This window comes from Notothenia rossii (assembly GCF_949606895.1).
Source record: "Notothenia rossii genome assembly, chromosome: 1".
Classification (NCBI taxonomy): Eukaryota; Metazoa; Chordata; class Actinopteri; order Perciformes; family Nototheniidae; genus Notothenia; species Notothenia rossii.
Genome location: NC_136912.1, coordinates 48,531,723 through 48,556,048, shown reverse-complemented (window position 1 = coordinate 48,556,048; position 24,326 = coordinate 48,531,723). Strand labels below are relative to the sequence as shown.

General features: G+C 41.2%; 1 protein-coding gene across 3 annotated transcripts; it reads left to right on the top strand.

The window, feature by feature from the left end:
- Positions 1-1,783: 1,783 nt before the first annotated feature.
- LOC307047408 (zinc finger MYM-type protein 1-like) lies at positions 1,784-9,502 on the top strand. 3 transcript variants are annotated; one of them, XM_079694370.1, is made up of 4 exons: positions 1,784-1,899; positions 3,768-7,194; positions 7,425-7,524; positions 8,079-9,502. In XM_079694370.1, the coding sequence occupies exons 2-4, from the start codon at positions 6,581-6,583 to the stop codon at positions 8,604-8,606; spliced, it is 1,242 nt and encodes a 413-aa protein (XP_079550496.1). In that variant the 5' UTR covers positions 1,784-1,899; positions 3,768-6,580; the 3' UTR covers positions 8,607-9,502. The 3 variants fall into 3 exon arrangements, with proteins under 3 accessions (XP_079550496.1, XP_079550495.1, XP_079550494.1); XM_079694369.1 differs by having other exon boundaries at positions 1,802-1,899; positions 2,051-7,194; XM_079694368.1 differs by lacking the exon at positions 1,784-1,899 and adding an exon at positions 2,060-2,134.
- The last annotated feature ends 14,824 nt before the right edge of the window (positions 9,503-24,326 follow it).

Here is a 24,326-nt window from a genome sequence, read left to right as displayed (position 1 = left end):
TCGGATGACATCATCAGGTAAGCCTGCTGCTGAATATGGGCCATTCTCTTACAATTATCCCCTGCCAGGTCTTCGGAACAACTGGACTGCACGCTGCAGGGTCCAGGTTCGGCGTCGGTGTCCGCGGGCTGCACGCTGGAGAGTTCGGGGTCAGTGCCTGCAGACTCAGGTCCTTTGGTGTAGGTGTGGTCGGTGGAGTGATTTACAGCTAAGCTCCCTTTCTCTTTTGTCCACTCAAATAAACTTGGCGCTTTGTCTTTTCCATGTGGAAAATGGCAGCTGCATATTCTGCATTTCTCATCTGGCTCCCTGTCTGCTCGTCTACAATGAGAAAATGATATAATTAATTACTAATAATCATTTAAACCTGCCAAATAGTCCCCCTACCCATAGTTTAAACAGTCTGCACTCTTCTATTTATCTTGTGAAGCACTTATAACATTTAGCTTGTGTGTGTTTTGGTTGTCTTTATTTCCAGGTAGAAGAGGACCAAGAGCGAGGAAGTAAGACAGAGCTCTTAAAAGGCCAAACAGTATGTTTGGCCTTTTATGTGTGACACATACCTGTATATGTAGTGATAAATGGCTTCACCTGACCAGTGTTCCTAAATACAACAAGTTTTCTGCATCATCAGTCATTTTCTCCAAATAATTACCAATATTTCACAAATTCTTCATGTAAACTTAAGAGCACAGCTGTATGTTGAGTATGTCAACTTTGCTTGGTTCATCTTACTCGGGGGCAGCTACATGGATGTCGGTGCAGTCCACAATCATTTTGCAGTTGAAGGCAGAATGAATGAAGGCAGGATGAATTTATTATTGACTCAGAATGAAGCACAACTTCATGTCATACAATACATTGACTTTATTTGTAATTGTGTGAAAAAATATGAGCATTGATTAGCAAGCAGGACCTGCAGGAACAGAGAATGGTGATGGATGGAGCTGGGAAGAGAGAATAATAAAGAGAACAGATCAACTTTATTATCCTATATTAAAAATTCAATTTTCCAAACAAGTTGCCGCTCCTACAGTTTTCAAGTGTGTAAGGATGATTTCACACGACCTATGCAAAATATCACAATCAATACATGTGTGTCTATGTGGGGTGCAGCTCTGGGGGGTGCATTGTGCCTTTGATGTAAATAAATAATATACCATAACCAAATACGTACAGTGGAAATCAGGTTGCCAGAGCAGGTCAGTCCAGTGTGCATGTTCCTCAAGGTCTCAGCAGAGTTACAGGTGAGGTAAAGAAAATAAAAGAGAAAAAGGTCAGTAACAACACTTTAAAGTAACAACACTTTGAAAAACTTTGAATAATTATCTCTTTGAATAATTTTCTCTCAATAATCACTTAACTAGTGTCTTTCCAACCAACAGAAAGATTACCTTTCGATCCCATTTGAATTGTGCCCCGAATTACACATATGATGTTTGTCAATTTAAAAGATAATTTTGCCGAATACATGTTTTAGCTTAACAAGCTTATTCAATCCTCTCACATTCCAGGATGTGATCTTTATGTCTGTTTTACCTGCCATTTAGTGTGGAGTGAATTGTATCGTGTAACACCACAGGGATATCTCTATTAGCTACTGCTCTTTTTTATCAAAATAGAGAAATAAAAAGGAAAATAAAGTAATACCAACTGTAGGAGCCATTTTATGGGTGTTGTTGTGTTGGTGTCTCAGTTTACCTTATTTATATGTATAGCGCAATATTATTTCTGAACACTTGGTGGCGGGGTTTAGCTGCACCGGGTGTATAGAAGGGGTCATAGGTGACAGGAGAGGACGGGGACACCGAAGAGCATACCGATTCTACCAGCCAGACAGACGGTCAGCCCGACAGATGCTCATACCCCAACCATTTGACACAGTGTACTTTAATCTTGGTATGTAAAGCAATAAACTTCATTTTAAACTGCACCACGGTCCGGATCCGGACCCAGACGCCGACCTGTACGGATCCGGACCTATAATCAAAATATTAAATAGGGGATTTCAATTTTGACGGGGCGATTCTATTTGAACCACCGCCGACAGGGGGCGAAAGAGACGAGTGAGCGATACAGGGAGAGAAACACAGAAGAAGAGATGAGAGCGCGGCAGAGAGGAGCAGAGAGGAAAGTGAGTAAAGAGAATAATTAGCGACACAGGGAGAGAAGACGGAGAGGAGAGTGAACAGGCGTGTTAGCGGCAGACAGGGAGAGACAAATAATGACACATGGCGCTCTCCAAGAAGAGGAAAGTGGACAGTGAGAACAGAGATTTTAACCCTGAGTGGACTCATTCATGTTCATCCTGCCCACTGGGAGCACAGAACCAGTGTGTCTCATTTGTTTAGAGACTGGCGCTCATTAAAATTGCCAAAACGCCACTATGAGACAAAACACAAAGTGTTCGACCAAACATTCCCTCTCAAGTCAGAACTGAGGTCACAAAAAATAAGCAGTCTCAGAGCCCAATATGATCAGTCCACCAGGATCAAAATTAAAACTAAATATCGTTCCAGGGCAGGCTAACCGAGGCTAACCAATGAGCACCTGCATGTGTGTATGAGAATGGCCCTGACACCATTTCAGCCAAGATTTAAACTCCTGGCTCGAGCTCAATTCTCGCACTGAATTAAAAAAAAGTGAGTGAGGGACTGCAATATAAGAGGGAAAGAAAGAGAAACTTTAAAACTGTTTAATTGTTATGATGTGTGAAGACTGATATTGTTCTATAATCATCTGAAACTGTTAAGTCATGATGTGAAACGGTTAACAAAGAAAAAGGGAAACTCAAGCTGATGCTACACTTTATTTTATTTATATAAAATTAAGCACTTTAAGATGCACATATTTTCAAAAGCTATTTTATTTATTTTCTCTATTTTATTTTTAAATGCAGCCAGAGAGGAACATTACACATATCCAAAGTATTTACTGTATATCTGTATAGTTCAATGTTAATTGACAATAAGTATTGTGGTTTTTTAATTGTACTTTCTTTGTTTGATTGGCAGTCAGTTGTTGATGACATGCAGACGTTGATAAAGCTACAGGCTACTTCAATATATATCACACTAATTCATAAAGCAAGTTAGACATTTTGATGTTCCGGACCTTTGCATGGGGACATTTTCTCTAACTGGACCTCGTTGAATTTTAGTTGAATACCCCTGACCTAAACTATCCTGTGAATTAACGGCAAAGGATAAAGAACATTTGAACTGTTAAAATTGCCATTACACCAGCAACAACAGTAGGATAATTATACCATATAATAAGCAAGACACCCTGAAAATCCCCCCTGAACTTCCCTAAAACCCCTAGGTAACTAAAGACTTTGGTCACTCTACATGCTTGATCCTCATAGCAAGGAGCAGCGTAACGCAGAAACGTGGAGATTCCCATATTTTCGTAGGCTCCAGCAATATTAAAGGTCCCATGTCATGCTTTTCCGGTTATTACTTATTAGGCTACTGTCTTTTGAAAGTAATAAGTTACATTACAATATTACTGTCTCCGAAATGTAATGAGTTACACTACTTTTTAGTTACTTTACCAAAATAACCGCAAAAGAATGGCTAGGAATTTGAAATGCCAAAATGTAGTTTAGTGCAGCTCATTATACATTCAGTGAAGGGTAATGTGATATAGCATAACAACTGGTTCGGCCCTTAAGGCTACTAACAACTTGTATTACACGGCTTAGTTGAATACTCGATTCTGATTGTAAATTCTTAACATGTGACACCTTTGATAATACATTACAGACCACTTTCAAGGACTATAATGAAGGTTGCTACGGAGGATCAAGAAAAAGAAAGGAAAAGAGGTTAAAAGACGGAGCGCTGGACGTCAGATAAATCACCAGAAGAAGACAGACAGGAAGTAAACACTAACAGGACACGGAATGGGCTCTGTATTTTGTTTAGAATATGGCCGTGTACAGGCCCGGTTCCAGAACAAAATGACTCAGGGTGCATCTGAGATTACAGGGGGCGCAGCAGTAGTAGGTTTACATGAGCAATAGTGGCCGGCAACAGCAATGAAAAATAGCATTGATGGTCTAAAATGAACAGATTATGGCATTTGTTATGCTTTGAAACCAAGCAAGTGAGAACATTTCAAGTGTGTTAAAAGTACAATCCTGAAATATTTCATATAGTCCAAAGTGGACTATGGCAAGGAAAAGCCCAAAAGCTTCAAAACTGTACTGATAAAACAAATGAGAACATATTGTAAATCAAGGCAAATATGATTTGAACCAGCTCATGGTTTGAAATGGCAAACATTGAAAAGCAAAAGTATTATTAAAACCATGTACTAAATCATGACTTTGGTCCCATCATATACTCTGGGAAGAGAATATTTACTGTGCTTGTGCTGTCCCGGGTATATGTAGTGTATATAAACAGCCAGATAAACTCCCTCCGTACACCAAGACTCTGAAGACGTGAATCCTTTGCCCACAGGATTAATGATATAAAGATGGTGTGAAACTAAAATAAACAAGACAAAATATAATTAATTCTATGATCATTTCTATATACCAGCGTTTCCGCCAGGGGGCCGTCTTGCCGTCATTTGACGCCCTTATTCAGCCTGCTACGGGACAACACGTGTTTTTAGTGGAGCATGCGCGTGAGCTGCGAGCACCAGGGTCTCGCAGCGGCGAAACTGAGGCTCCGTGGTAAACTGTGGTAACATGAAGAGCCGTTTGGGAGCCGAAACAGCCGGCGCTTTAAGAGAGCCGAGCCAAATGATCCAGCTCACTAACGTAAAAAGACAGTATCTATAAGTGACGGCTCAAGTCAAAATTCAAAACATTAATCGAATTCCCTTGTTATATTTACCGTAAGCTTTTTAATGTATTTATTGTAATTCTAGAACTTAAACAGTTCTAAATAGCATCATATTTTAAACATATAATCAACCATTTGTACATTTACTCATTTAACTCTCCTTGCATTAACCTTGTACAATATTGAGACAACTCGGAAGATCTCCAGCATTAAACACCACAGAATACAATATTTTCAAAAAATAATCATCTGTAATTGTTAATAACATAAACAATACTTACATACGATGCGATCAAAGGCATAAAGACGTATGCAGATGTAGCTGGATTTCTTACAAACAATAGCACATTGCTCACAGAGTCATGCTTTGCCTATTCCCTCTCTAATGATCAACTGACACACCCATCTGATCAGTGGCGGCCGGTCCATAGGGGCGCTAGGGGTGCCGCCCCACCTCTTCCCACATAAAAAAAAAATATATATATATATATATATATATTTTTTTTAATAAAAAAGGTAAATATTATATAATTTGTATCAGTAAAATGTATAATCTACAATAAAATGTCGTTTAAAATTGTGTTACGATGTCTAAAGTTACTGATAAGTCACATGTTTCCTGCCTGCCTGGCCTTGCCCATGTATCAACATCATTACCCTCTCTCGCCTGGGCGCTAAGAAATCAGCCGTCATCCAGTGCAGCAGCATCCACTAGCAGCTGACTGTTGCGGAACATAATTTCAGCCAATCAGCGTCGTCAAATCTGATTTTGACCGGGCACCAATGTCAGCGCCTGGTCCAATCTGTGAGTAGTTTGGACAGTGACTCGTATCCGGGTGACGCACTAGAGCAGAGGATGGCTTCGTGTGCAGTTGGAGTCTCCGGACCTCTGTCCCCACCCAATTCAGTTCAAGAGCTAATCTCCAATCCTTTCGAAAGGAGAAGTTTGGGAGATAAACAGTTGCTAAAAGATCTTGGACCGGACCAACCCGATTTGAATATATCGCAGCAAGCTCGTGAAAAAAACAAAACCTATCAATGAGGCTTCTCACGTAGCTGGTACACCAGAAAGGCATGGCTAACTGGATGCAAACAGGTGAATGCTGTCTTTTGTTTCCCATGCTTGCTCTTAGAAACAGCCGGGGACAGATACGATGTGCCCGTGGACTGTGACGGGGGTGAACGATATGAAGCATTTGTCCGAAAAAATTAAAAAGCACGAGTGCACGAAGTTACATATGACAAGTACCTTCAAGCTAGCTATGCTAGGCAAAGCTAACATAGCCGCGCAGCTAGATCAAGGGTACAAGATCTCATTGAAAAAACACAATGAAAAAGTGGACAAGAATAGGCACGTCTTGTCTAAAATAATTGATTGTGTGGCATTTTGTGGGGGCTTTGACCTAGCTTTGCGTGGCCACGACGAGACTGACACATCCGGCAACCCCGGCGTTTTTCGGGGTTTAGTTAATCTTCTGGCCTCGTTAGATAGCGTGTTGGAGGAGCACCTTAAAACGGCTACCGTTTTCAAAGGCACCTCAAAGACGGTGCAAAATGAACTTTTGGACTGCATGTTATCAGTTTGTAAAGACTACATTCTGGAGGAAGTAAAAAATGCCAGTTATTTATCTATTCAGGCGGATGAGACAACTGACATTTCCACCCACTGCCAGTTAGTGCTTGTGCTACGCTACATTGACCCGCATAACAACGTCCAGGAGCGTTTTTTTTAGTTCATCCCTCTTCAGAATGCAAATGCTGACACAGTTGCCACCGCGCTGATGGAGAGGCTGGGCACTATCCTCCCCGATGGACAACAGGGCAAACTAACCGCCCAAGCCTATGACGGTGCAGCGGTGATGAGGGGAGCTAAAGGTGGAGTTCAGCGGAAAGTGAAGGATGTGTACAGTAGTGCGCACTACCTCCACTGCTATGCTCATCAGCTGAACCTCATTATGCAGCAGGCAACATCCCACATCCCCAAGATAAGAACATTTTTTTCAGACCTTGGTGGATGTGCTGCATTTTTCTCCAGGTCATTTAAGCGAACTGCGATCCTGGATCAAGTGGTGGCACACAGACTTCCTGGCACTTCCACAACAAGATGGAACTTTCACAGTTGTGCTGTTAACACTGTCTATGAGCACAAGGAGAACATCCTGAGGTGTTTCCAGACAATCAGAGACTCAGGTGACTTTGATCCCATAACAGTGAGAGAAGCCGGGGGCTTTGTGAGAATGATGGAAGATGAAGTTTTTAGCTTTTTCCTGACATTGTTCCACAAGATCATGCCACATGTAGACCTGCTGTTTAGCCAACTGCAGAAGAGGAACATCGACTCTGTCTACATCACAGGACTCATCAAGAGGTTCACCAGCAGCATACAAACAATCAGGTAAATCATTATTTACAATGGCTGAGATGTGCTTATTATAGGAAATCTGTGAAACCTAAATGTGATTTAGCTGAACACAATAGACCAACTCATACATACTTACTGGAAATGTATATATTATATAACGTTTATAAGGTGTATCTCTGACTACTATTTCAAATAGTCATACCTAATTTGTCAATTCTTTCCACAATGAGTAATTGTACATAGTTACTTGTGGTTTGGATCAGGGACTCCATTCCTTCTGGTGAAAACAGTGGATCTGTGCAGCAGCTGCCCACAAAGAGGAGGGGACTTGGACATGAAGAGCAACAGCTGTTGGCTAGAGAGGTAAGCAGTAATAGGAACGTGTTCTATGACCAAAAGCTCCTTTCATAATATATAGGTAATTTCATATCACAATAATGATACATTTCACAAGAAAGCCCATTTTCTGTAAATTCAATAAATAGGTAGGCTAGTTAAAATATCCAAATGGAAAGGCCTATTGCTTATTACATTCTGAATTGTATACACTTAACAAGGCCTAAACTGCAAAAAGTCCCACAGTCTCTACATTTCAAAGGGGATCAAGACAGATCAGAAAAGGTTTAGGCCTCCAGAAGCAACCACAGTAGACAGAAAGGGCCCAACAATGAATGAATGAAGTGTAAACATAGTCATTAAATGTATATATTGTAGTGACTTAATTTTAAACAGTAATATTGTTCTGTTGACGCTCAGATAGATGTCCTGTTATTCTGATTCAGTTCCATTCACAAGAAAGCTCTTTGTTTGTTACACATCTTATGAGGGGACACTAATGATATTATGAGTGATAGATGTGAAAAGGTGATTCTGTTATTTATTATGTCTTGATTTTTTCATTGTGCATTATTTCATAGGTATGTGATACCATACTGAGTCACGCAAAGGAGAGATTTTCCTTCACCAAACACCTCATCAGCTCCACCCTCCTGCAAGGAGACCTGTTCCAGCAGCACAGCCGAACATTTCCTGAAGCAGCGCTGGAAACAACTGTGGAAGCCTACCCTCGACTGGACAAGGCAAAGCTCAAGACGGAACTGTCCCTCGTCTATGAAAATGACCAGTTCAGGGCTTGCAGTGGTGCTGTTACTCTGCTCCAGTTCTTTATTGACAACAATCTCCAGGAGACATTCACAGAGACTGTCAGTCTTCTGAAGATTCTGGTAACCACACCCATGGCTACGGCTGAGGCAGAGAGGTGCTTTTCCACTCTGAAAAGAATAAAGACTTTCTTGAGGAACAGCATGACACAGGATCGCCTGAATGCTCTGGCTATGCTGTCAATTGAGAAAAAACTCATCATGAGCATTCCTGACTTCAACACCAGAGTCATTGAGAGGTTTGCCACTCAGAAGGAGAGAAGGGCAAAACTCCTCTACAAATAAAGACACACACACACACACACACACACACACACACACACACACACACACACACACACACACACACACACACACACACACACACACACACACACACACACACACACACACACACACTCGCAGCAAACACAGATGGCCGACCCTTAAACCAATGCGTTTCATTAGAGAGACAATTAAACGGCCGCAGAATGTTGTGAAGTTACTTTTGGATACCTAAGATTCATGTTCAACCACAAAGTCCAGGAACATTAGGACTGTTTGGAAACCTGTTGCGTTCGACTCATTTTCCCCAGAGGAAGTCGTTTCTTGTTTCCTTTTGTTTTTGTCTTTTTTCTGCCTGTTGCACATTTGTTATTCAAAGCAGTAAAAAAGGTGCTATAGGCCAATAAGCTGGATATCACTGTATATGTAGAGAGGAGGTTTCCCATGGTTGTGTTAGAAGTTTATTAATAAGTGGGCATTTATCACAGAAGTGATTGTTCTGTCTCCACCTTTGTTGCATTGTCTGTGATGTATTTTCCAACGGTTATAGCTCCTCCTGTCCTGTCCCAGCATCACTACACGGTTTGCAGCTCCACCACATTTTTGGTTTATCTTCGGTGTCGCTTAAAATCTGCTTCCCATCGGACTAAAACCTCCATGTAATCTGAAGACAGATACTTGAAGTTATTTAAACCTTTCTTGCTCTAGCCTTGCCAGTTACATTGTACAAATATATTATCATTATGCTAACTGGTTGTTCGAGTTAGACGATGTAGCTTTTTCATTTCTGAGTTATTGCTATATGTAAATAAGCCTGTTTGTAAATAATCCTCAGAGAAACAAAGAAAAAACACAATGTATGACATGCCTTGGTTAATGTGTTTTTTCTTTTTGTATAAATCTTATACAAATGTAAAGCTCTACTTTTTTTAAAATTGCATTTATTCACAGTTCAGTTTGAAATGCTGTAGTGACTTGTATTTAACCACTTACATATTTATAATTAATGCTACTGAAAAGATGCTATTAATGACCAGAAACACATTTTCAAAAATGTTATATCCCACATGCAGTTCACTGTAAAGCCACTTGGTGGAGGTGTTGGGTCAAACATGAACAGTTTTAAGAAAGAAAAAAACAAAGACCAGTTCTGAGAATACAAATTCCTAGTACAGTGGTAGATGTTCAGGTTGATAAATAATATTTTCAACAAAAAAAGTAATATATTACACTACTTCGTTACTCTCTAGTCTCTACATAAAGCTTCGCACTGGAACACACCGCAAAGACTTCAGCCGAGCACGTACGAACTGCGCATGCGTGAGTGGCAATAACCCTCCTTACCAGCAGGCGGCGGTAGTGTGTATTCGTCATTCAAAACAGGCAACAACCCGAAAACAGAGAAGGAGAACAGACTACGTGGTCTTCTTCTTCTCTGTTTTCCGGTTGTTTTCTATTTGTTTATATCTGTGTGTTAGCTTCACCTTAGCATGTGTTCTTTGCAGGTGTGTTGAGGTTTGATTATGCCTGATTTTAGTAAGTAAGGAAGTAACGCGTGTCGGGGCAATGTTAGTAACTGTTGTGTGGTTACTGAATTATAAAAATAGCGCGTTACACTACTCCGTTACCGAAAAACAATTCTTTACTCACTATGTCAACAGCCCCACCAAAAATATTTTTTCACCAGCCGCCACTGCATCTGATGATATCATCCTGATTCTTAAAGGGACCATGACTAGGCACATTAGGCACACAAAGAATAGCCCAGCAAATGCAAACAAGAGTAAACTTAGCTGTAACAGAACAGTGCTTGAAAACTGGTATCACATCATCATGTGAGGTTAACTTTGTGACCTGGAGAACATTTCAGCTGCAACATCAGCTTGTTGATAAGCTTGGGATATGAGATATTTTTGTAGACATTCGTGGTGAAGGCATCTGTGCTATTGTATGCATTATTTTTGACCCAACATTTCTACAGGCATGGCAGAATATGGCACTATTTTCACATGAATATTCTAGCCATTGTCTATTTTTATACCACGAGCTGCAAAATGACCGCCTAACTCCACTGTACAGGCGGTTACTTGTTTAGATATACCTGGGCAGGCTCTGTTTTGCAGTGGTATCCTGGCACCTGCGGGCCGCAGAGGGGCGGCGTAGTTTCGTGCGACGAAGACTGCTGCTCTGGGGGCGAGGGCGGCGAGTCAGGCGGGAGTAAGCTAGTGTCCACAACGGAAGGTAACGTGATGTCCCCATCTGACCTGTTGCTACTGTCTGCAGTAGATGCAGTGTTGCTGGAGTTTAGTGATGGTTGCTTTAACCATTTTCGTATAAATGATTATCCACAGATGTGTGTCACTGCTGTGGAAGCACTTTGGAAATGATGCACGCGCAGCGGAGCCGGTCACGCTTACCTGACACAATTTGCTGTTTGTATTTTTTGCTCCGTTCTCTTTTTTGAATAGAGGGTGCATAACATTGAACTGGGGGTGCGATGCATGCCTATGCACCCCCGAAGATCCCGACGCGACGCCTGAAGGGTTATCACCGGGTTTACTAATCTACCCGCACAATTTGTCTCTGGTGTCGGAATGTCTCGCTATGTTAGTATATTCTTTAAAAACACCATTTCATTTTGGGTTAAAATGTGTTGTAATTGCGTTACTGAGCATTGTAACAGGTCATATATTACCCACATTTCATTAGTAATGCGTTACATTACTTCGTTACAGCAAAAATAAATATATTACTGTAACTCCGTTACTTTTGTAACGCGTTACACCCAACACTGGTTATGTAGCTTTTTATGCACGTAAACGAGTCAAAAACCCTCAAAATACACCCTGTAGCGAGTAAAACTCTAACACTACCTCCCCAAAACACCTCGTTTGAGATTTCTCATTTTCCAATGTTTACTTCCTGGGTATCACTACGTAGGGATACCCAGTAGCCACGCCCAGAGCTATGGCCGCACCCTCTGCCAGCCTTTCATTGAAACAAAGCTTCCCAAACCTTTCAGCGATTCATGCCGGATATGTAAAGCGTAGGGCACTGAAGGACGATGCTGTTCCTACTTTGTTTGGACCAGCCGGAGATTCGGGTACACAACCTGTAAGTCAGTGGTTCCCAACCTGGGGGTCGCGACCCCCTTGGGGGGTCGCCAAAGATCGCAGGGGGGGCGCCAGACCTCAGATGATTTGAGGCCTAATATCATATTTAGAATAAAATAAAATAAAAATTACATATCATTTTTTTTTTTACATATCATTTTTTTTACATATTGTAACGCAATACATGATTACCGCTAAAAGCCTTGTCTATATTACAATAAAATATAGAAATTAATTGATTAACTAAAATTAAAATTCAAAAAATTCATCTGATACTCCTCCGATTGGCGCCAACATTGACGTTACTGTGTCAGCTTTCATAATAATAACAGTTTGCTGCGCTTGCTAGCTAGCGACCAACTTCATAAGGTGAATATTTTTGTCTAAAAATGTCTGAAAAACGTAAAGGAGATGACAGCTCATCTGCAATCAAAAAGAAAATGAGGACCTACCTAGAGAGCTATCTTAACTTCGGTTTCATGGAGGGAACGGACAAAACCCGCCCAGAGTGTGTGATATGCAGAGAGAAGCTAGCCAACGAAAGCATGAAACCCAGCAAAATGAAGAGACACCAACAGACCATGCACCCAGAAACATTCGGGCGTGATCGGGACTTTTTCATAAAGAAACAACACCTTGCAAAGGCAAACAAGCCAATGGATATTAGAACAGCGTTTGTTAGGGCTGGCAGCGAGGCCTCTTTTGAATGTGCACTTTTAATAGCAAAGGCAAAGAAACCGCACAACATTGCAGAGCAGCTCATTAAGCCAGCTTGCATTAAGATGGCTGAGAAACTGTGCGGCCCGCAGGTGGCGGAGAAGCTAAAAACTGTACCACTGTCAAACAATACAGTGAAAGACAGAATTGAGAAGATGGCAAGTAACTGCGAGTTGCAGCTGCTCGAAAAGCTTGGAAAGGGGCCATTTGCCATACAACTTGATGAAACCACAACTGTAGCAGACGAGGCTGTGCTGATCGTTTATGTGCAATATATCGATTGGGAAGATTTGAAGCAGGACATTCTTATGTCAGTCAACCTTACCACTACCACTCGGGGTGAGGACATTTTTACTGCAGTGGATTCTTACCTCTCATCCCACAAGCTTTCCTATGAGAATTTAGTTGCATGTTGCACAGACGGAGCTACCTCAATGATGGGGAAAAACAAGGGATTTAACAGTCGCTTGAAAGAAAAGGCCCCACACTGCACAATATTTCACTGTGTGATACATCGCCAGGCCCTGGCCAGCAAGAAACTGTCAGAAGACCTCAGCGAAACACTCTCAACTGTTATTAAAATAGTCAATTTCATCAAAAGTCCCCCCACCAACAAGCGTCTATTCGCAGACTTGTGCGAGGATGAAGCGCGCCAAACCCTCTTCCTGCACACCGAGGTGCGCTGGCTCCCACGCGGCCAAGTGCTGGCACGCTTTGTAGAACTGAAGGAAAAAATTGAAGAGTTTCTACAAACTCGTGACCGCGCACTGTCAGAGCAAGTGACTGAGTCATTCTGGATTAAAACAGCATACCTGGCCGACATCTTCAGTCTCTACAATGAAACAAACAAGCGTCTGCAAGGCGTGGAGTCCAACATTCTCCAATGATGCATTTGTGCGCAAACTGGAGTACAGGGTCGGGAAAATGGAGAGGGGGGAGCTGCAACAGTTTCCACTACTGCTGAAACAATCCCAAAACAATCCTGAAACGGTGCCTGTGTCTGTACGTCGCGAGTTCATCCGCCATATGAACGCACTGCAAACGGAAATGCAATCACGGTTCGCTGACATAGACGAGTATGTCTCCAAGGAATTGTGGGTTTTAGATCCCTTTATTGCCAAAGTTGAGGATGTGGAATACCTGGATTGCGAAGATGAGCTCACCGACATCCAAGCTGACTCGCTGTCAAAGAAATACTTCCAGGAAAAAGGATTCAAAAAGTTTGGGATTCTCAAAGGACCAAGCCTCGCTCCAAAGATCACACTGCATGCCACGACCAGGATTATACTCCCATTCAGTACGACATATCTATCAGAAACAGCCTTCAGCGCCCTTGTTGCCATCAAGACAAAAGCACGCAACACACTGGACGTTCACAACGACTTTAGACTGGCTGTCACTCACATTACACCTGACATTCCATCCCTGGCTGCGGGCGTGCAAGCCCAAGGTTCACATTAATGAACCTACTTGAACCTCGTCTTCTCTCTGCTACCTGTTCCATGGCAGACAAGCATTTGATTTACCTGTTTAATATGCCAGTTTTTCATTTTTTTTATATAGGCCTATGCAACCATATTACCATTTATTTATGAGACATAGTATATTCTTTTGAAGTGTCCTGTTCTTCGACATTTGAAATAAATATGATGCATACATTTGCAAGTTAGTAGCTAATAAAAGCATACAAAGACAGAAATGTATCATTTTTTCTTTAATATAAATGTTTCTTCTGCGCGTAAAGTGCCGGTTTCAGTTGGATTATTTGTCACAGTTGCTCCGATCAGATCGGTCTCCTCCATTTTGTAGATTATTTACGATTTTTTAATCCACATAAACACATCACCAAAATCCGGCTTACTTTGAGCATGTGTTTTAAACAGTTGAATCCCTTTGTGAATTGTTTCCACTTGCGCCGTCCTTTAATTTCTTGATACAGCGGGCATCCAAATTCATTAATCCTGAGTCCAATAACCAATAAAGTCACTCCAATAGCGCTCCTTAATTACGCTTTCATCCTCCTTTAATGAAATACTTCACATTCATCCAGATGGTGACAGTAGTTGTAGCATTTTTGAGACTTTTAAACTTTCCGCTGTTACCAGGCACGGCTGTCACTACCCGATCTGCCCGATCTGTACTGCGCATGTGCGAGATGGTCCGCCATACTGGACAACTACATACGGCAACTGTAATAGGACACTTCACACAGTGGCGTTTGGCAAAGCAGAAAAAGAACACAAAAAAACCGGGAGAGATGAGTTATTGTTATGACAACGTGACTTCACTTTTATTTAACAACTCTTTTTATTGGGTTCTTTTATTTGGGGTTAAGTACATTGTCAGAATAAGTGAGACATAGATTTAACTTCTGTTAGACAGCTATATGCCATACATTTTTGCATACATTCACAGTAAATATTTATTCAGTATGATAACTGCCAAACAGAAGTTAAATCCATTTTCTTTTTGTGCTTTGGCAAACGCCACTGTGTCAAGTGTCCTAGTTGGGTTGCCGTACGGAGTTGTCCAGTATGGCAGACCATCTCGCACATGCACAGTACAGATCGGGCAGGGGGGCAGATCAGCAACAGCGATAATTAAAGTTTCAAAGTTTTGGGGGGTCGCAAATTCCAACAGGAGTCATTTAGGGGGGCCCTGGGTGAAAAAGGTTGGGAACCCCTGCTGTAAGTATTCATTTTTGTTTGTGTATTTATGATGTTTAATACAAACAAGGTATCTACCACGACTGTTTAAATGGTTAAACGTTTTTCGGACTACTAAGTTGAAATGCTCTCCGCAGACCCATGCTCTCAGCGTTATAAACCTTTTACTTACCCAATATCAAGCCGCACTTATGTTTTTTACTTCTGCTGTGAAACGACTTCCTCTGGGGAAAATGAGTCGAACGCAACAGGTTTCCAAACAGTCCTAATGTTCCTGGACTTTGTGGTTGAACATGAATCTTAGGTATCCAAAAGTAACTTCACAACATTCTGCGGCCGTTTAATTGTCTCTCTAATGAAACGCATTGGTTTAAGGGTCGGCCATCTGTGTTTGCTGCGAGTGTGTGTGTGTGTGTGTGTGTGTGTGTGTGTGTGTGTGTGTGTGTGTGTGTGTGTGTGTGTGTGTGTGTGTGTGTGTGTGTGTGTGTGTGTGTGTGTGTGTGTGTGTGTGTGTGTGTGTGTGTGTGTGTGTGTGTGTGTGTGTGTGTGTGTGTGTGTGTGTGTGTTAGGCATGGGCGGTATCATCTTTTTCATACCGTCATACCTTGCTGACATCATACCGTGGTATACGGTATATGATGGTATCAGTCCCAATTTAAGGGGTAATTTCTCCCCCCCAAATTTTTTTACTCACTATATCAACAGCCCCACCAAAAATATTTTCCACCAGCCGCCACTGACGGTATGACTTGGGTCGACTTGAGTGAGGTGGCGTTCGGCGGCAAAGAGATGTTTCGAACGGTATATTGTATGTTCGGTGTAAAATGCAGCCTGAGCCGTTAGACGCTCGCAAAGTGCCGCGACGTGCGCGCAAGTGCAAAACAAGGGCTGCATACATGACACATTGTGCAAATGGCACATTTTGAGATCGGATACAGGACGCGTTTGTAGATGTCCGACGTTGTTTCCATAGTGAGCTAAGGTAACAATATATCATCATACATAAACATTTTCTGGGAGTAAATACTTGACTTATTGAATAAAGTTTGCTATATTCACTAACTAGTTTGGCAATATTATTCCGTGCATGTGTTAAAAACTTCATTTCATTGAATTCATTGGATTACTCGCGTGAATGTTTAGCACGTAAATGCTTTCGTTTTTAAAACCGTCCGACCTCGACTACAAAACCATCAACCAGTTGCTTCGGATTAAAAAATGTCAACACTCACTCACCCCGTCTTAAACATTCCCAAAGAAGTGCCTCTGTCTCTCGTTGTGCTGGATGAAGTCACTGGCGACGAGTAAACCCAAAATAGTCCCAAACAGGCGCAGAGGCATTTTTCTTTTTTACTAGTTGTCCGAGTTCGGGGCCGGCAAATGCTGCCGCTATCTTGCTCAGCTCGGCTCTGTGCTGAGTTCTGAGAGCAGGAAAGACGGACTGCCCTCCCCTGCCCTCTGCTGGCGCGTGCTGTGCATTACAACCAATGTCGTCCCTGTCAAAACTCTGTGTCAGTGTAATAGAATGAAACGCATCTGTGATTTGGCGCACAGTCTGTGACGTCACGGTATTGAAAATCATACCGACGGTATTTCGAAATACCCTGGTATACCGTAATACCGTCATACCGCCCAAGCCTAGTGTGTGTGTGTGTGTGTGTGTGTGTGTGTGTGTGTGTGTGTGTGTGTGTGTGTGTGTGTGTGTGTGTGTGTGTGTGTGTGTGTGTGTGTGTGTGTGTGTGTGTGTGTGTGTGTGTGTGTGTGTGTGTGTGTGTGTGTCTTTATGGAACTTTAGGAACTGTATAATAATATACATCTGATTTAAATATCATTGACAAATACAAACAAGTGGCTGTGTATTTTTTGTAACATGAAGGTATATTGTAGAACGTTATAGCCTATCATCATTGGAGTTCACACTACGGAACGGTTAACATATATATAACATTCTGTATAAAAGAAAAGTAGCCTATAAAAAACAAACAAATAAAACACATCCTATAGGCTACATAGAGGATGCAATCAGGAGCTGCTTTGTAGGCCTATTATTTTATACGAGCGCGTCTCCTGGCATTCTTCTGCGCAAAGTCCTGTATAACAGTCTTTAAATCTATACTGCGCGCGCGTCGGCTCTCAATACTAAGGACTGCTAACCCAGACAGTCTCTCTTGCGACATTGTGCTCCTCAAATATGTCTTTATTAATTTAAGTTTTGAGAAAGATCTCTCAGCACTGGCAACAGTCACGGGTATAGTTAAAAACAATTTCAGTGCTGTGGCAACATCGGGGATACTTGGCAAAATGGACTGATTTTCAATGAGCAGGGTTTGTGCAAGGTCTTTGATTGTTCCACGCTCAATTTTCTTTATGGTAGGCCTAAGAGCATTACGGAGGGACAGGATCTGGAAAGCAAACTTGGCTGACAGGTCGTCTTTATACTGGCCTGATAAAGCACTTGCGGACTCAGACAAATCCTTGTCTGTTGCGCGCAAAAGTTCGCGGGGAAGCAGAAAATAAAATAGCTGTGCAACTTCGCTCATTCCAACAAATCGATTTTTGAGTTGGGCAACCACAATATCGATACTTTGCGTGAAATACATTACATTCATTGATCAATCTCATCTCCGAACATCCATATCATTTAAACTAACTCATCATTGTCATCAACATCTGTATCAGGGGGTTGGTCGTCTTGTTCTGCTTGCATTTGTAACTGTCTCCTCATGAGAAATGTACCCTCCCTCCTTTCATACCATTTAAGGTATGAAAGTAATATGTTCTCTACAGTAGAAGGGGCCGTTGTACGTTCTACTCTGGGGTACGGCATTCTAGACAGTCATTTCTGGCAGAAGATTTTGGTCAGTTACAACAGTTGTAGAATTTCATCACTTAAAAGTTCCTACTCAGTAACTTTGGGTGGTCTGTTCTAATGCAGTGATAAAGTCCCTGAAATGGTGTGAGAACCGGTGGAATATCAATAACTCATTATACTAATTTATTTTCAATTCTGGTCTACTTAAATAACTATGCTAACCCCTTTAAAAGTGTGTTGAACCTTGGGTGCCCGAGCATGTGATAATTACTTCCTCCTTTAACAAGGATTTTAAAACAGAAGTCATTTCATTAATGGTTTGTAGTTTAATTCAGGAATTTACACTTATGGCAGATAGGTTTCTCTTTTAAATAACATCTCTAATTGTCAGGTCATCACTGATTGAATGGTGTCTTTTAAAACTCATACTCTGGTGCCGTGCGCTCCCTGTGAAGCTGCAAGTAAGATTTAAAACATCTGCAGGGTGGGTTGAGCGACCCCTTCTCCCTGAACGATATTTGTTGTAACAAATATGCACCATCACAATGAGTGATCCAAGGCCCCCCATGTATTACTCCCAATTACATTAGTTTTTTTTTATTAAAATGTGCAATCTCTCTTTGCCCAGTGTCTTTTTAAAACTCTACATCTTGGACGAAAAACAAATGTTATTTCCACCTTAATCTTCCCTCCTGAGGTAATAACCATGCTTCAATGGAGAAATCAATACTCTAGATTGGAATACTATCTTTGGCTTGGTACTAGCTCTACCTTTAACATTTTCCATACAAATAAAGATGCGTCTGCTTTTATAGAGTGGTTACTAAAACCATCTCTTTAAACTGTAGGTCTATACTGTAACAAGTTAAATCTTCCCCAAATTCACACATGAATAAAAAACTCTTAAAGAATAATTTGTTCATATGATGAAAAGATTGAATAATATTTTCTACCCTCAGTGTGTTTTTAGGGTTATCTAATAGTTTCCTCTTTTTTTTCTTTATAAATTCACCAATTCATTAATTCATGAATAATAAATATTTTTCTTTACGTATTTCTCGTTGGTGAATAAGTGTGTTTATGTGTAAACTCACTCACTCCCGTTTTCCTTCTCTCCCCCTCTGGTTGTCAAGCCACGACCCCCTCACGTTCTGCCGGACCATGCCAACTCCTCCGTCCTTTCCTCTCCTCCGTCCACCTTCTCCTCAGTCCATCTGCTCTTGGATCCTTCCGCTGTAACTCTTTTCAGTGTCCCATCTGCTTTGCATTTCATCTCCTCCTTTACAGTCTCTACTGGTTGCATGGAGGGCGTATTCCGCTCTCATGTCCCACACTCTGCTCTTGTGCCCAAATCTTGTGGCTCAGCTTGGAACTTCATGTCCTGTGGGGGACCGATGAGAGTGTGCCTTTTTATGTCACCTGTAGTTCTGGATTCCTCAGGTGGAGATGGTTCAGCTCTGCTTCCCTGTCTGTTCGATGGAGGAGGAGGAGTCTTCCGTGGTGAGGTCTTTTGTTTGCTTGGAAGTTGGGGTCGTAGCTTTCTGACAGGCGGAGCGATAGAGAGAGAGAGAGAGAGAGATCTCGGGACGCATTATCTATAGTTAATTATAAAACGGACAAGTCAAATCAAGCAATCTGATTGGTTCTTAGCCGTGATATACTGAGCGTATACCACGGGTAGATTTGTAAGTTACTTTTCACAACAAGTCAGTATCCCTCCGCGTCTGAGAAAAACAGTATACCGTTGGGCTGAAAAGCAAACTGCCTGCAGTTTGCTTTTCATACTGGAACAAGAAAGCAGCGGAGAGGTAACGGGGCAGAAGCTGGGCAGAAGCCCTTCTTTTTGACGCAGCGGTCCAGACATAGACATCAAACGGCAAAACATATTCAGTGTGCAGTTCCTTTGGCATTAGGGCAGGGATATCTAGATACTTTTGAAGGTTTAACATAATGAATTGTGCTACTTTTAAAGCAAGCAACGATGTTTTTGAAATCTTTAATCAAAGAGGTCCGCAAAAACGCTATCGACCAATCAGATTGCTTGATTTGACTTGTCAGTTTTATAAATATATTTAAATTTCTTCCGTTGCGAAACAAACTTACAAAGCATAAAATGGAAACATTTAAGATTAACTTCGACCTCCGGGGGGGTCTTACTATAGTATGTAGGAGTGGATTGAGCAGTTCCTATCTCCAGAAAAAAAAGCACCTAAACTACGACATGCAGAGCTCCGTGAAGAGCAGGTAGACCAACTGGAAAAGTAGCACCATTCAAAAGCTTTCTGATGCGGGTCTTGAAACAAAGCAGAGAAATTATGACCGTTAGTGGCCACAGGTGCGAAAGCTCTCTCCAGAGCTACTGGAAGCCCAATCTCGGGGACCGGAGAAAGTGGAGCAATATTCTCGCCACGCCAAGCAACAGCCTCGAACAACCTCAACCTATACAAGTGACCACGTAAGCCATGCTACTGATGCTGGACAGTATTTCAGTGGCTGCACAATAAACAGCAACATACACATTCATGTAAATAAACAGCCAAATAATGGATCAACGCTCTCTGTCTAATATGTTCGCTTGCTGTTAGTGTTGTTGCATACCAACCACCTTGCACTATGTTTTGTGCAGAAGGCAACTGAGGGACTATTTTATTTTGAACATCATTATTTACTAATAAAAACTATTTAAATTAGAGTGTGTATTTTTCTTTCATATTGCCACACTTGGTAACCGTTTTATAAAAGCAATAGCTCACTTCAGGCCGTGATATATGCTCATTATATCACAGCTAAGGGGGTTGTCGACCCTCCGCTTCGCGTCGGGCCGAACCACGCCCCTTAGCTGTGATATAATGAGTATATACCACGGCCTGTCGTGAGCTATTGCTTAATTCTAACACACTGAGGTAAAAATAAATCCAACCTTTTCCACTCTATTTTCCTAATCTTACTATCCATCTTAGTTGTTAAATGTCATCTAAACACAATTCATGTCTACTAATAATTGTACCATATCCCTAAACATTTTTTTCACCCACTGTAACATGTTTACTCCAATTAACTCTTTCAGGAAACCATTTTCTTCTATAAATTTAAATACCTACATGTTTCAAGCACCACATATTTCACACACTATAAAAGAACGTCTCCATATTTTCTCCATCACTTTAAATCCCACTGTTATTTAGAACCTTAGTAACTTTTGTGACTGGACATATCTGCAATGTAGCCACTATCTGCTGGGGAATCTTGTTCATAGAGTTTGTACATACAAAGCTGTACTTGTGGGTTAGTAGCCTGTGTCTAACAATCATTTTCAATAATTGTGCTCAGATAGGTCACCGGTCGGTTGTTCATAGCTTAACAGGGGGTGTTTCTGGTACGGACTAAAACATGGATCCAGTGTATTTAGAGATTCCCCTAAACTGTAAATCCCCATCACTTACATATCCCGATCATATGATGAAAAGATTGAATAATATGTTCTACCCTCAGTGTGTTTTTAGGGTTATCTAATAGTTTCCTCTTTTTTTTCTTTATAAATTCACCAATTCATTCATTCATGAATAATAAATATTTTTCTTTACGTATTTCTCGTTGGTGAATAAGTGTGTTTATGTGTAAACTCACTCACACCCGTTTTCCTTTTCTCCCCCTCTGGTTGTCAAGCCACGACCCCCTCACGTTCTGCCGGACCATGCCAACTCCTCCGTCCTTTCCTCTCCTCCGTCCACCTTCTCCTCAGTCCATCTGCTCTTGGATCCTTCCGCTGTAACTCTTTTCAGTGTCCCATCTGCTTTGCTTTTCATCTCCTCCTTTACAGTCTCTACTGGTTGCATGGAGGGCGTATTCCGCTCTCATGTCCCACAATCTGCTCTTGTGCCCAAATCTTGTGGCTCAGCTTGGAACTTCATGTCCTGTGGGGGACCGATGAGAGTGTGCCTTTTTATGTCACCTGTAGTTCTGGATTCCTCAGGTGGAGATGGTTCAGCTCTGCTTCCCTGTCTGTTCGATGGAGGAGGAGGAGTCTTCCGTGGTGAGGTCTTTTGTCTGCTTGGAAGTTGGGGTCGTAGCGTTCTGACAGGCGGAGAGATAGAGAGAGAGAGAGAGAGATCTCGGGACGCATTATCTATAGTTAATTCTAACACACTGAGGTAAAAATAAATCCAACCTTTTCCACTCTATTTTCCTAATCTTACTATCCATCTTAGTTGTTAAATGTCATCTAAACACAATTCATGTCTACTAATAATTGTACCATATCCCTAAACATTGTTTTCACCCACTGTAACATGTTTACTCCAATTAACTCTTTCAGGAAACCATTTTCTTCTATAAATTTAAATACCTACATGTTTCAAGCACCACATATTTCACACACTATAAAAGAACGTCTCCATATTTTCTCCATCACTTTAAATCTCACTGTTATTTAGAACCGTAGTAACTTTTGTGACTGGACATATCTGCAATGTCGCCACTATCTGCTGGGGAATCTTGTTCATAGAGTTTGTACATACAAAGCTCTACTTGTGGGTTAGTAGCCTGTTTCTAACAATCATTTTCAATAATTGTGCTCAGATAGGTCACCGGTCGGTTGTTCATAGCTTAACAGGGGGTGTTTCTGGTAACGGACTAAAACATGGATCCAGTGTATTTAGAGATTCCCCTAATCTGTAAATCCCCATCACTTACATATCCCGATCACTTAAACGCATCTCATCATTTGATACAAGAACTGCATATAGGGGGGGTGAATCATCTTGATTATAACCGCCTCACCTTTGGGAACGAGTATTTCTAACTCCTCCTCTTGTTGCTCAGATGATCTTTTGTCTCTGGGGATAAGTGAAAGTCTGTGAAACACAGCTGGAGTCTTGTTAGTGATGTGGGCATTCTCTATGAGTGAACTAATGGTTCCATGTTTTACTTGATATTGTACTCCCCTTCCAACCAGAAAGGTGCCAAGTGTAATGAGCACAATCAACAATGCTATTCTGCCTCTTATCCCTAGGGGACCCCACAATTGGTTTGGCTTTGTTCTTGTCATCATCTCTATTTTATCCCTGATTGTGTCCGTTACAGAATTTAAATAATGAGTACAAAAATAACATATACAAAAAATTGGACTCTTTTTCAGATGTACGACAAAAAAATAGGTTTTCACATTAATGTACAATCTATAAAAATGTATAGACAATTTGTCTTTTGAGCTGTTTCTATCTTTATCTTATTTATATTTATTGTTTTGTTCCAGCTCTGCCAAATCAGTCCTAACTCCCAATAATGTTCTGGAAGTTGCCAGTGAAGGGTGACAATGTGTGAGGTGGTGTCAATTTGCTCCTTTTTCTTTACCTTTAAACCGGAGCGCGTTTGAAGTTTGTTACAACTTTTCACGGTTCCGACCACCGGGGATGAGCCCACTATCTTTTGTGAACTTTCACCCTCACCCAATCACCTGGCCAAACAGGAGTCTCTTCTGGTGTCTCGTCTGGTATCTCTGTAGTTTTCCTAGCCTGCTGTGTAGACAAAACTTGCATAATATTACTCAGAGTTCTGACATATTCATCCACTTCTATTTGTCTAATATCTAAAACTGGACCACTCCCTCCTTGGAGAAGGCCCAAGCTTCGGCATACCTCTTGTTGTTATGAGACCTATTGTTGACTACATTTTATTATTTATTAACTACAACGCCACTGAAATCAACATATCTGTATAATCATGACACTCCCTCCTTTGAGCATAAAATGCTCAATTAATATTGCAATGATTACCGTATTATGAACAGGACATGTAAAACCCATAACGTTGCATTAAATAAATATAAATTATCCGTGTACCCACAAGGCGTACAAAAATATCATATGATGTATGGCTTTCTAATGGCATAAATGCATATTCACAAAACATTTTCCATTAGCAGTTCTAATAGTTTACTTGTTTCAATAATGGCTTTTGTCATGGTATTATGCATTTGTTGCCACAAAAAACAATACCCCTGATGTCGCTAATGCGTCTCAATAATTCTAGGATTAGAGGATTTGTTGACACTGTTGAACTAACATATGATAAAATAATATTTCTCCAAACTGGAGGGAAAATATGAACTATTCTCACAGAGGGTGACCTGCATGAAGGGCTGGTGCCCCTCACTCAAATTAGATATTGCCTTACGCACTACACTATAAATCAGTAAAGTTACTCAAGAATAAATAAATAAAGACTGATTCTTGAAACTGTTGTAAAAACCCTACAACTTCTTCCTCCAAGCTCTCAATCAGTGTTATGTTATTTAATCTGCAGCTCATGCCTTAAAACAGATACTTCAGACCGATTATAAAATTGTGTTTATGAGAAAAATGTAATCTGACTCCATAAATCACATAATTGTTTGATTAAAAACTGCACTTCTGGCTAAGAATAAATGAAGTTC

Excerpts from the sequence above, each read along its gene's own strand:
- LOC307047408 (XM_079694370.1), top strand. The coding sequence starts at position 6,581 with ATGGAGAGGCTGGGCACTATCCTCCCCGATGGACAACAGGGCAAACTA. Across the intron at positions 7,195-7,424 it reads AGCAGCATACAAACAATCAG|GGACTCCATTCCTTCTGGTG; the intron begins GTAAATCATTAT and ends GGTTTGGATCAG. Across the intron at positions 7,525-8,078 it reads AACAGCTGTTGGCTAGAGAG|GTATGTGATACCATACTGAG; the intron begins GTAAGCAGTAAT and ends ATTATTTCATAG.